The sequence below is a fragment of the Impatiens glandulifera genome, chromosome 3 (genome assembly GCF_907164915.1).
Source record: "Impatiens glandulifera chromosome 3, dImpGla2.1, whole genome shotgun sequence".
Classification (NCBI taxonomy): domain Eukaryota; kingdom Viridiplantae; phylum Streptophyta; class Magnoliopsida; order Ericales; family Balsaminaceae; genus Impatiens; species Impatiens glandulifera.
This window is the reverse complement of record NC_061864.1, coordinates 4616059-4628617: the sequence shown is the minus strand read 5'-3', so window position 1 is coordinate 4628617 and position 12559 is coordinate 4616059. Positions and strand designations below refer to the sequence as shown.

Sequence of the window (12559 nt, the reverse complement as noted above, 5' to 3'; positions counted from 1 at the left end):
AATATTTGTTTAAATATAATATAAAATAAAATGCAGAAAATGTGAAACTTCCGTCACGTGCTAAATGACATGCAAAGGAGGAGGACCTTTTTATTCATTTACTTCTCGTGTGACTCTCACGTACGGAACGCGCGTCTCAATTTCACAATAAATTAATAAAAAATAAATTAAAATAAATAAATGAAAATAGTGTAAAGAAAATTAAAATTAAAATGAAAATGAAAATGAAAAACACAAAGCCTAAGTGAAGGGAAGCTGTAGAGAGAGAAAGGGAGAGCAAAGGAGGAGAGAGAAAGAGAAGAGGCCGAGAATGGGCAAGGTTGAAGAAGGAGTGATGAAGAAGAGGAAGAAGAAAGGCCGTCCCTCTCTCCTAGATCTCCAGAAACGCGCACTCGGAGGACAGGATAAACAGCATCTCCAAACCCAAACCCTAATTTCTTCAAAACCTAATCTTTCCGTTGATAACCGTCGATCTACTCGCCGGCACTCCAATCCGGACGAAACCTCTCCTGCTTCCGATTGGGTGGACGACGACGGCGGCGGAGAAGAAGAAGAAGACGAAGAATACGATGACGACGACGACGAGAGAAAGGAAAAGAAGGTGAAGCTTGTTGGCCGCCTCCCCCCTTCTTCTTCTGATCAACAACATTTTAATCTATCCAGATCCTCAGCTAATTCCCCCTTCTCCAATTCGACTCCTATCGTCCATCAATCGAGTATCGATGTCGATAACCACGAGGTTTCTGCCAAGAAACAGAAGATCGGCGCGGCTGGTGTCAGATCTGGAAATTTACATGCCGCTAATCAGGTCCAGTTCTGAATGATTAATTTCCTCCAACTTTCTAGCAATACCCAGAAAGAGTTTTCTTTAAAAAATGGGTTGAATATATTCCTCTGACATTTGAATGCTTGGGATTTAGCGCCAAATTTAAACCTTCTTTATTGGTCTTCCAAAGATTGGAAGGGCATGTGGGTTGACTTGGTCAAGTCTGTATACATAAATTACAGACTCCCGATAAATAGGATTTTTTTTGGGTGTGTGGGTGCTGATTGTGTTTTAGATAGTTTTAAATCCACAAAGTTTGAGTTTCTAAATATAGGAGTTTTATTTTAGTAAGTAATGGAGTATTTTATTCTAGATTGATTGTCTGTATTTTATCGACCTACCTTTTCATGCGTTTCCAAGAAATACATATACAACGCATACACATCATACCATCATGGTCTTGAAAAAGGCTTCGTTTTGTCTTTTCTTTAATTTTCCAGGATGATGCTGTGTACTTCCTTTCATTACAGGGAGGGCCACTGTTTAATTATCCGATTCTTTTGAGTTGTGACATTTTTTACTGCATTACTGTTTCCACTGAATGAATGAATCTCTTCTTGATCTGTTTCGGAGTTGAAGTGGGGTTTCCATTTCCAAATTCCTTATCTATTCACTACCCAAGCAGCTCATTTTTTTGGATGGATTTTTGCAGGACAAAAAGGTCCAGAAAGCGACTGACACTGTACATGGTACCAATCAAATCCTTTCGCATTCTTCAACTGAGGCCGTTTGTACTAAATTCCCTGTAATAATATTATGTAATCCTGATCATTTATTTGTGGACAGGGTCTCCGTTTGAGTCTGGACCCACAACACCTTTGCCAGACAAAAAGTTGTTGGTTTTCATTCTTGACAGACTTCAAAAGTATGTGCTGAGTTTCTTTTCTTCTCTTCTCTACTTCCCTAGTTTATCCTTTTCCTTCTTATTTTTCTCTCTCCCTCTCCCGTGCTTATGGATTATATGTTCGGAATGTATTTTTCCGCCTCATCAAACAAACCCCACTGCAGGAAGGACACACATGGGGTCTTCTCTGAGCCTGTTGATACCGAGGAGGTGCTCTTTTTATTCCCTATCTGACTTTATATTTAACATGTTTAGTTGACATGCAATCTCACTTGGTTCTTAAACCCTTTGTGTGCAGCTGCCTGACTACTGTGAAATTGTAGACCACCCAATGGATTTTGGGACTGTTAGGAGGAAACTAAACGAGGGGAAATACACAAAGTTAGAGGAATTTGAGGTATGTATGTTTTAATAATGGCCTACACTTATTTTTTGAGGTATTTTCTTCTTGTTCTCGCAATATGTCTCCCTTTTTTTGTTAATAGTTGTTGATTTGAGGAAATGATTCGATAGTACCTTTTGGCATTAGTACTTCTTTTCTTAGACCCCTCAATGAAGTAAATAATATGCATGTATGGGATTGTCACTTTGGATGATTGCGATCAAATGGATTTAAGTAGATATTTTGAGCTTGGGAGATGGGAACTATGGGGCGATTAGTTCACTGTGATGTTATTAAATTTTGTGAAAATATGGGTTTTTGCAGAAAGATGTTCTCTTGATATGTTCAAATGCAATGCAATATAATGCTCCAGATACCATCTACTTTCGACAGGTACTTGGATTTTTCATTTTTAAACTGATTTCTTTTGCCAATCAAAATTGTTACTTTTTCTTTTAGTTGACTGCTGACTATGTGGCGGATTTCCTTAGGCTCGGACAATACAAGAGCTGGCGAAACGGGACTTTGAAAATCTGAGAGAAGTTAATGAAGATGGTGAGCCACAGCCGAAAGTTGTAAGAAGAGGTAGACCTCCCTCCAAGAACGTGAAGAAGGAATTTACCAGTCCTCCACCGCCAACACGAGTTGCTCCTGAGTCTTCCTCTGATGTTGCAACTCCTGCTACTGCGGGCGAGTACACCACAAACTCTAACAACAACTACAATCTAAGAAAGGGGCCTATGTCATATAAGTTTCAAGCTAATGATGTTTATTTGAGAACCACCAATTTATCTGCAAGTAATGATTTATTTAATGACATGACATCAGATTGGAATAGTGAATTCCCAGGTTTGATTCATTCTTATTCTTATTCCCAGGTTCTTCTATCTCTGACTGTAACTAATAGAAGTGCTATCTTTCTGCAGCTTCTGTTCTGAAGGCCGAGGCAAAACATACAAAAAAAACTGTTTTGATAGATGAGAACAGGCGTGGAACATACAATTTATCTCCAGCCTCAACTTATGGACACGAGCCTTATTTATTATCATCTCCCGTCTTTGGAGACATGAACAGATTAGTTGGGGTATACATACTGAATACTTTTCTTTTGCCTCTTTAGCTATATTTTGATCACTAAGTGGGGGAAATTAATTTCAGATGGGTTTAAATGTGGAGCATGGATATTCAAGAAGTCTAGCTCGGTTTGCTTCAGATCTAGGGCCAGTAGGTTGGAAAATAGCTTCAAAGAAAATAGAACGTGCATTGCCTCCCGGTGTAAAGTTTGGTCGGGGATGGGTTGGAGAGAACGAGGTATCTTCAAACAACATTGGCATGAATTCGGCTCTTGCATCCTCTAGATCGTGCGAAGCAGCTCCTGCTGCTAGTAGTGGTGGTGGGCCAATAGTTATTCCGACTCAACAACCCAGGAATGGTTACAATAATAATGCTTCGATGTTGGGGTGTGACAATTCTTCTCAGTCAGGTGGGATTGTAATGAGACCGGAGGAAGAGGATGGGTTGGTATCAAGAAGCATCAATAATAATAATAATAATAGCAGTAATAGTATGATGATCCCTGGAATGGCAGGAGGAAACAATATGTTTAATGGAGGTTATCATCAGAAGTACAAACAACAGCAGCAGCAGCAGCAGAATCCTGATTTGGGAGTTGTTCCTTCTTCTTCTTCTTCTTCAGCAGCAGGAATGGGAATGTTGTTGCCACCACAATACTCTCTTCCAGTTCCTCCTGATCTAAATGCGATGATATTTCAGGGATCTGATTTGCCTCCTGGTTTGGGTTTACATAGTATTGGTTCTCCAAAGCAACCAGATTTAGCATTGCAATTGTGAATTATTGCTCATTTCTCTCCTTTCTTTTTTCAAGAGAAAGAGGAGAGAATTATTGAAATCTTATTATTATTAGTTTGTAGGTCTTGCTGAAATGACAGACAGGACAGACAGAGTAATTAATTGTTAGTATTTTGATCTTCAGAATTAGTAGTTTCTGTCAAGAAGGGAGGTTTGATTGGTTGGTTGGTTGTATAGATTAAAAAAAAAAAAAAAACATAACATTTTGTTTGAGTTAGGAGAACTTGTGCAGAGACTAAGCTAACCTAATCTCCTCCTCCTTCTTCACCACCAAATTGTTCTCTAATTTTATTTTATGAACCAAAATTGTTATTTATTTATCTTCCTTTCTTTTTTGTTGATTGTTCTCTATTTTATTTATTTATTTATATTTATGTGTCCAAGCTTTATTTATATCCGGCAATATATAATATGACAAAAATGAAATATAAAAGTTGATAGATTTATATATATTATATATTGTGGGTAAGAAAGAGGAATATATATATAATAATAGTAAATAAGTAACCTGATGAGGATAGTAACGTAATATCCAATTCATCATCTCCCTCCCTCCCAAAACTTTTAAATGGAGGAAGCCATAATGAATGAATGAAACAAGTAGGGCGTGCAAACCCTTACTTAAATGCAAAAAGCTCCATAATTTTTCCATTGCGCCAGCCATCGTAAGATCAGACATGGAGCTGCTATGTTTCGAACCTAATGAAGTCGGCCAGCCCGGGCCAGACCATTATTGACATTCTACCGGTTAGATTAATAATATCTTATGATTTCAAAACCAAAACACTTTATACTGAGCTTAGGTTTTTATGCTGTGCGTTCGTTCAAATTGGATCTCAGCTTTAAATGAGCCCATTCTTCATCTTCTTCGCCGCCACTATTAACAATGGTCTGTTGTTCTTGCGTCACTGTTCGGGGGAAAGATGTGAGCAATGTCGACGAAGATTGTACCCATCATTCTTCAGGTTATCAGTTTTTTGTTTATGCTGTTTATAGTTACAGTTAGCTATTGAATCATGTGGAATTGTTCATAAGTTATTTAATGAATTAGATTCGCCGGGCAAGACAGGAATAAAATGTTGCGGAAGTACTGGAGGAACAGGAAGGGGCAATGTGGCGCGAAGTTTCACATTTCGCGAGCTTGCTAATTCTACAAAGAACTTTAGGCAATCTAATCTAATAGGTGAGGGTGGTTTTGGAAAGGTTTACAAAGGTCAGCTTCAAACAACGGGGCAGGTAAGTATTTGTTTTCTAACAGGATTAAATAAAATTCAAGCCCTGAAACTAGTCTTAGTGTTTTGATTTTATTATCTCAGATGATTGCGGTGAAGCAACTCAATCCGGAAGGGTTACAAGGGAACCAAGAATTCATTGTAGAAATTCTCATGTTAAGTCTTCTTCATCATCCAAACTTAGTCACCTTATTTGGATATTGCACTGATGGAGATCAAAAACTACTGGTTTATGAGTACATGGCAATGGGTAGCTTGGAAGACCATCTTGAAAACGAAAGAGAGCCACTGAATTGGAGCACAAGAATAAAGATTGCTGTTGGTGCAGCTCGAGGATTGGAGTATCTCCACTGCAAGACAAATAGGCCGCCTATTATTTATCGTGACCTTAAATCTGCAAACATATTGTTGGATGAGGATTTCAATGCTAAACTGTCTGATTTCGGACTTGCTAAATTGGGTCCTGTTGGAGATAAAACTCATGTTTCAACCAGAGTGATGGGAACTTATGGATACTGCGCTCCAGAATACGCGATGAGTGGGAAATTGACTCTTAAATCTGATATATATAGCTTTGGTGTTGTTCTCTTGGAGCTCATCACTGGAAGGAAGGCTATTGACAACAATACTAGAAGAAGCCATGGAGAGCAAAACCTTGTGGCTTGGGTGAGATTTTCAATTTTAAAAACTAACCAACTAAAAAGTCTTGATTCTTTCTTTACATCAGAAACTAAATCTTGGGATTTGCTTGCTTGATTAATATTATTGCAGTCTCGTCCTTTCTTGAAGGATAGAAAGAAGTTTGTTGAAATTGCCGATCCTCTGTTGCAAGGTGAATTCCCTGTTCGTAGTTTGCACCATATGATTGCTATAGCAGCCATGTGTCTTCAGGAGGAACCAAAATTCCGTCCTCTAATTAGTGATATTGTCGTAGCGATCGAGTATGTGGCTACTCAAACAAACAAACCAGGTATGGAAATGGAATCATCATCTTCAAATTTGAAATAGTTGATGCTGTTGGTAATTAGGACTAAGGAGGAGGAGGGTGTGTATTAGGTTAATGTTTCATGGAAATGAGTTACTCTATTCTATTCTATGTCTGCCCAGAGATATTATTGTCTTTAACCTTCATCTGTATCTGAAGATTTTTCATCTTTCTTTTCCTCACTTTCATGTTTTGAACACAATGAGAAATGAGTTTATCAACAACTAAGTATTTTCTATTTTTTAAGATGTTTAGTCTCATTGTCAAATTATGGCTCTTATGATTACAAATTAGTGACATATTTGTAACACATATTTCTCCATGATATATGGCGAAATGGGGATGCATACATGGCTCAATCTCTTATGGGTACTCGGTCGCTCCGACTGGACGGGTTGGGGACGGGTTGGGTAAATTAAGAACCAAATTTTGGGGGTCAAAATAGGGTCGGGTACCCATAACCGAAATAGTACCCTAAGTTAATTTTTCTTTTAGTTCATACCATTCTAGTTATGTTATAAGATGCCAGTGATAATATTCTATTTTTATAAATTTTAAAAAAATACATTTTTTTCCTCCAATTTAGGTAGGATAGATTAGTGATTTGACTTAATATTTACTTGGCTACTAATTCCCATATCATTTTTAACAAATAAACAAAATAAAAGAAACAAAAGAAAATGAAAGAAGAAGAAGTTGTGGTTAGTATTAAATTTCAAACAATCAATTATATTTTGTTCTCATCATTTATTTTATTCAACTCTATTCATCCTCTCTTTAATAAAGTCAGTTTTATTAAAAACAATAGTTCAACTATTTGAATTGAATATTTTATGTGTTTTTAAATGATTTATGATACAATATCTTTTGGATGGAATATTTTATGATTTTTAAATGATTTATGATACTTTATCTAAATTTAATTTATCTAATGAAAATACATCAAATTAAATATTTCAAAATGTTAATTGAGTGAAAATTTTGTGAATGTACTCAAAATATTATTAAATGGGTTAAAATTGTATTAGATGTTTAAAAAAATATTGAACTGAGTAAGAAAAATGAAATGGGTATAAAATGTGTTTAATGGATAAAAGTTAAACGTTTGTAAAATTGGATATCTGTCTGTTCCAAACCGATCTAATTTGGAGTCCTTTAAAGTATTCCAATTTGTTTTTTTTTTAAACTTAGAGTACTTGGAACTCCTCAAAAATTTGCAATATTGATTCGATTTTCATAAAAACCTAGTTAAGTTTAGAGATCATTAACTTAAAAAAATAATTAAAATGTTCAAAATATATATTGGTGCAAATGATAGAGTTTGAAAATTGGTTTTAATATGCGGATCAAAATTTAGTATATGAACTTGTTTAGAAACACTCATATTTGGTTTGAGTCAATTTATAGATTTTATTCTAATATTAATTTAATGAAATAATATTCAAAATAATACCTTAATTATACATATAATACCAAATTTAATTACATTTTTTTTCAAACCCAATTCATTATATTTTAAACAGACATGTAATATTTTTTTGAATTGGATGGAAGTCAAGTCAACAGGTGGTTATTATAATTTGAATAAAGTGTAAAATTATAGATATTAGTAAAGTAATAATAATTGATTCGCATCTGTATGAGAAGAAGACTTTGAATTGGTCAATACATGTAATTGTGTAGTAGCTCCCACATACATTTATTTATTTATTAACAAACTGATTCTTACGTTTTCAAAAGTCAAGATTATCTTTAAGTAGCTGTGAGATTTCCTATTTCTTTTTATTTAAGTTTTGTTTTTTTTATATATTTTATTTATTTTTAATCACTCAATTTATCAACTAAATTATTTATTTTTATAAAATTTAAATACAAAATTAAACAATTGAAAACATAAATGAACAAAATAAATCAAATAAGCTCTAAGTAGGGTACCTTATATTTCACTACTAAGTAAGAATCAATATTAAAGAAAAGCTAGCTAGGTCTAGTCACAACTTACTTTCTTTCTTTCTTAGTTTATAATGAAAAGAGCCAATTATAACCAAATAACCTAATTAAGGACTAATTCAACATATATAGCCTAAATTATGGAAATAACAATTAAACAGAGTAATAGAAAACTAATATTGTTGTTAAACAGTTTTTCCAAAACATAAAAAAAACTAATATTGTGCCTTTAAACAAAAACAAAAAAATATTCTTAACATATTTTATTAAGTGAATTGAGACATATAAATCCTCAAGTTAATATATCAAATTTTGTTACTTCAATAATAAGATATAACTCCACCTTAAATTTAGATTTGGCTCTCAATAAAAATATTAAACTAAAGTGAGTGATTAAAATATATATATAAAAAAATTATCTTTAAAAAATATTAATTTATTTATAATTAAAATTTAAAAATTATGGTGACATTATTAAGTTATACAGATTTTCAATAAAAAAAATATATATATATTTGCTTCCAAAAACTAAAATAGAGTTTAGAGGCAATAAATGAGGACGATGGAAAATAACACTAATAAACTTAAATTTACAATTTTGCATTGAAAAATGTCTTTTTAGTTCAAAAGCCTGGTTTTGAACAATCAAAATTATTTATTAAAAAAATGAATAGAATAAGTGAAGTGGAAATAATATATCACATTAGAAGGTGACTACATTGATTTAGGTAGGTATATAGCATTATATTTATGAACTAAAAGGGGCTATTTGAAATTCATATTAAATTTGAGGGGCTTTTCTACACTTCCAAAAGTCCAAACAAGAAAATACTCTCTCTCTCTCATATTGTGGGGCTTGTTTGATGTGATCCAAATTTAATCCAATAAAACTATTATATCCTTATTAATAAAAGTTTGTTTGATGTAAGGTTATTTATAAAAAGTTTATATTATTTGATGAAAAACTAAATTTGTTTAGAAAAATAATTAAAAAATGATTTGTATTTAATATTTAAATTATTATATTAAATAAATAAAAATAATTTTAAATTATAAAAAAAAATGTATTATTATTTTTATTTTTAATGTGAACGGAACTCTTATAGAAGACTTTATCACTTAAAATATTTTTTTAAATACTTTTATTTTATTTATTTATAATATTTAAAAAATTAAATACTTATAAATATTTTAAGAGAAATGATTAGGTGAGAGAATTTGGTGAGGGGATAACTTGGTATCACCTAGTTGGAAAATGTAAAAGTGGGAGGAAATAGAGAAAAGAGAGAAATTATTTGATTTTTTCAGCAAATAAAATCAGGAATAAAATTATGCCAAGTCATTCCCTCACCAAATTCTCTCTGTGTCACTCCTTATATTTTAATCATTTTATAAAAATAAATTATTTTTATATAAAAAAATAGAATATAACGTATAATATTTGATTAAAAAACTAAATTAATCAAGTATGAAAAGTATGACTTGAAAAACATAACTGATTAATTAAAATATAAAAAAGTATATTGTAAGTCATCTAAATAAACTTTATTAAATTAAAAAATAAAGTTAGTCATGTATGTCCCTCATGGGACCCATATTAATAATTATAATTCGTGTCAGCAAGTATCTGTCTTTTATTAGGCTTTGTTTGATTACTAAAAAATCCATCTTCTTTTTTGTTAAGACTTTAGATCACTGTAATCTATCTCCCACCAGATCAGTCACGTGATAATTATCTTCCTAATTACCCATTTAATTTTTAATTTAATACTAATTCAATCATTTTGATAAAAATTCAATCTTTTTGATATATATATATAGAAAGGCACATCCTTGGTTATATAAGTATAATCTTGATTTCGTTTTTTAGCTCTCTCTGAAGTCTGAACTGAACGTACATCTCGCAAGAAGCAACCATCTTCTCCGGCGAGCGATGGGTTGCTGTTTTTCAGCTCCGGTTGAAAACCACAGCTCCGGCGTGGTGGAGCCGCCAAGTCATGAAGGTAATTTGCTCTCAAACCCTAAATTCTAATATGTCTGAATCATTTTATTCTGTAATTTGTTAATTTATAAAATTTACAGCTGATAGGAATAACATAAATCGAGATCCTCAAATTAGAGTAGCGACGGCGGCGATGGTGGCCGGAGGAGAAGAAGAAGAGGTGGCGGCGAATTTGAAGGTATTTACTCTGTCGGAGCTGAGAATCGCGACCAGGAACTTCCGACCGGATTCGGTTCTGGGAGAAGGAGGATTCGGAACTGTTTTCAAAGGTTGGATCGACGAGAAGACGCTGGCGCCGTCCAAGGTTAATGTCGGAATTCCTGTCGCCGTTAAGAAGTCAAATCCCGACAGCCAACAGGGTCTCCGGGAGTGGAAGGTATATTAATATTATATTTTTTATATAATCAAATTCATTTTTATTTATAATAATAATAATAATAATTAAATATAAAAAAAAAATTACAGGCAGAGGTAGAATTCTTAGGTAAATTTAAGCATCCAAATTTAGTGAAGCTGGTGGGTTATTGTTGGGAAGACAATCAACTTCTTCTTGTGTATGAATACATGCACAAAGGAAGCTTGGAGGCTAATCTCTTCTCATCTAGTATGTACATACATATATTCATAAACCAATATTCAATTTCAATTCCAATATTCAATTATAATTTCAATTCCAATTTTATTCCGTATATTGTTTCTATAACAGAAGAAGCGCATTTTCTAACATGGGAGACGAGGCTTAAAATCGCGATAGGAGCCGCTAATGGGCTTGTTTTCTTGCACAACACCGAGAAGAAAGTCATTTACCGCGACTTTAAGGCTTCTAATATATTGCTTGACTCGGTAAAATTATTTATTCTGTTAGAAACTTTGAGAATACTTGCTCTGATTAAAATTGAATTATTAACAGGATTTTGGTGCAAAGCTTTCTGATTTCGGGCTGGCTAAGGATGGCCCCATAAACGGGAATTCACATGTTTCGACTCGCATTGTTGGAACATACGGTTATGCTGCACCCGAGTATGTGGCCACGGGTAAGTACATTATATACATAATACATGACACTATTGACTTGAAACAATAGTAAGTTTTGGTGTCTAATAATAACACTAAGTGTTGTGTTTGATATATTTATATGGGGAAGGTCACTTGTACATAAAGAGCGATGTTTACTGTTTCGGAGTGGTGGTGTTAGAATTGTTGACGGGACAGCGAGTGGTGGACGTGAAGAGGCCGGCGCAACAGAGTAATTTGGTAGAGTGGGCGAAACCGATATTACAAGATAAAAAGAAGTTGAAGAGAATAATCGACCCGCGTTTGGAGAAACAATTTCCGGTAAAAGCGGTTATTAAAACAGCTGAGCTAATAACTAGTTGCTTAGAAAATGATCCTAGGAATAGGCCAACCATGGATCAAGTCTTACAAATTCTTCATAACATCATCGCAATCAAAATGCCCCCATCCTCATCCTAGAGACTCCTCCTCCACCAAAAGGATCATCCCCATTTATAATTTTTGTAAATTAATTAATCCATTCCATTTCTATAAACAAAAACATATCAATAAATTCATTAATGCTCAATTGTTCTATAGTATTATTGCGTTATTGATTAGGTACTTTCTGTTGGAACATAGCTACTTGGTTTTGTTTTTCTTTTGGTTACATGTTTTTTGAAAAGGTAAGACCAATTAATTGATTGTGAATGTATTTATTTTTCAAAACTTGTTCAGAGGATATTGTATCATTAAGAAATATATAAAGGTTTATTTGAGATTCAAATGAAGCTTGAAGGACTTTTTTTTTTAGTTTTCTCTTGTCCAAATTAAATAATATCAATCTCAATGTATTCAATTGCTACAACATCCAAGAAGAAATAGTCAAAAGAAAATGTCCCCATATACAATAATACAGATCGAGTTTACTTCCAAACGCGGAATTATCATGTCTCTGTCTCATTCCTGTTAATAGTGCCGGCCATTGACAAAATTTATGCAATATTTTATTTTTTCTACTTAAACTTGGAAATATTGATATTTTATATGAATTTGAATTCAAACCACAAAACTTATGATAATATTTTCTTTTTAAATTTATAAAACATTTTACTAATTTATGATAATGCATTTGGTTGAACACAGTATATATCAAGGCTTTAATATCAATTTATGTAACAATATGGTTAAAATATAATAATACTACATTGATACAAAAAAAAAAAGATCATTACTTTAAAATATGTACTTTAACATTCTTTAAAAAAAAAACTGTTTCGTATTTTTTCATTTTCTTATTTCAATCTAATACTAACAAAATAATGAGTAAGAAATAAACCCTATTTTTCAAAAAATAAAAAAGTTTAATGACCATATAAGAAATTTCATTAAGAAAAATGTAAATGTGGTGTAAAATAAAGGATAGGTCAAATGGTCAATGTAATATGTATTATTATTAATAGTCAAAGTTCATGA

General features: G+C 32.9%; 3 protein-coding genes across 5 annotated transcripts; all 3 read left to right on the top strand.

Moving 5' to 3' along the window:
* The first annotated feature begins 231 nt into the window (after window positions 1-231).
* On the top strand, window positions 232-4235 carry LOC124933083 (bromodomain-containing protein DDB_G0270170-like). Its single transcript, XM_047473809.1, has 9 exons — window positions 232-808; window positions 1479-1515; window positions 1613-1691; window positions 1835-1880; window positions 1969-2067; window positions 2377-2445; window positions 2544-2901; window positions 2979-3136; window positions 3211-4235. Exons 1-9 carry the CDS (start codon window positions 311-313, stop codon window positions 3901-3903), a joined length of 2037 nt encoding a protein of 678 aa, XP_047329765.1. The 5' UTR covers window positions 232-310; the 3' UTR covers window positions 3904-4235.
* A 316-nt stretch (window positions 4236-4551) lies between these two features.
* Window positions 4552-6419, top strand: LOC124933084 (probable serine/threonine-protein kinase PBL21). Of its 2 annotated transcripts, none has more exons than XM_047473812.1 (5): window positions 4552-4668; window positions 4762-4886; window positions 4991-5157; window positions 5238-5819; window positions 5925-6419. In XM_047473812.1, exons 2-5 carry the CDS (start codon window positions 4808-4810, stop codon window positions 6159-6161), a joined length of 1065 nt encoding a protein of 354 aa, XP_047329768.1. In that variant the 5' UTR covers window positions 4552-4668; window positions 4762-4807; the 3' UTR covers window positions 6162-6419. The 2 variants fall into 2 exon arrangements, with proteins under 2 accessions (XP_047329768.1, XP_047329767.1); XM_047473811.1 differs by having other exon boundaries at window positions 4553-4668; window positions 4973-5157.
* Window positions 6420-9925: 3506 nt separating this feature from the next.
* Window positions 9926-11707, top strand: LOC124930729 (receptor-like cytoplasmic kinase 176). Of its 2 annotated transcripts, none has more exons than XM_047471076.1 (6): window positions 9926-10086; window positions 10169-10466; window positions 10556-10694; window positions 10797-10933; window positions 11001-11124; window positions 11235-11707. In XM_047471076.1, exons 1-6 carry the CDS (start codon window positions 10022-10024, stop codon window positions 11561-11563), a joined length of 1092 nt encoding a protein of 363 aa, XP_047327032.1. In that variant the 5' UTR covers window positions 9926-10021; the 3' UTR covers window positions 11564-11707. The 2 variants fall into 2 exon arrangements, with proteins under 2 accessions (XP_047327032.1, XP_047327031.1); XM_047471075.1 differs by having other exon boundaries at window positions 9926-10091; window positions 10171-10466.
* Window positions 11708-12559: the final 852 nt, after the last annotated feature.

Coding starts and splice junctions, on each gene's coding strand:
- LOC124933083 (XM_047473809.1), top strand. CDS start 311: ATGGGCAAGGTTGAAGAAGGAGTGATGAAGAAGAGGAAGAAGAAAGGC. Junction 2,446..2,543: donor ATACCATCTACTTTCGACAG/GTACTTGGATTT, acceptor GGATTTCCTTAG/GCTCGGACAATACAAGAGCT. Junction 3,137..3,210: donor ACATGAACAGATTAGTTGGG/GTATACATACTG, acceptor AATTAATTTCAG/ATGGGTTTAAATGTGGAGCA.
- LOC124933084 (XM_047473811.1), top strand. CDS start 4,808: ATGGTCTGTTGTTCTTGCGTCACTGTTCGGGGGAAAGATGTGAGCAAT. Junction 4,887..4,972: donor TTGTACCCATCATTCTTCAG/GTTATCAGTTTT, acceptor TTAATGAATTAG/ATTCGCCGGGCAAGACAGGA. Junction 5,820..5,924: donor AGCAAAACCTTGTGGCTTGG/GTGAGATTTTCA, acceptor ATATTATTGCAG/TCTCGTCCTTTCTTGAAGGA.
- LOC124930729 (XM_047471075.1), top strand. CDS start 10,022: ATGGGTTGCTGTTTTTCAGCTCCGGTTGAAAACCACAGCTCCGGCGTG. Junction 10,467..10,555: donor AGGGTCTCCGGGAGTGGAAG/GTATATTAATAT, acceptor AAAAAATTACAG/GCAGAGGTAGAATTCTTAGG. Junction 10,934..11,000: donor CTAATATATTGCTTGACTCG/GTAAAATTATTT, acceptor AATTATTAACAG/GATTTTGGTGCAAAGCTTTC.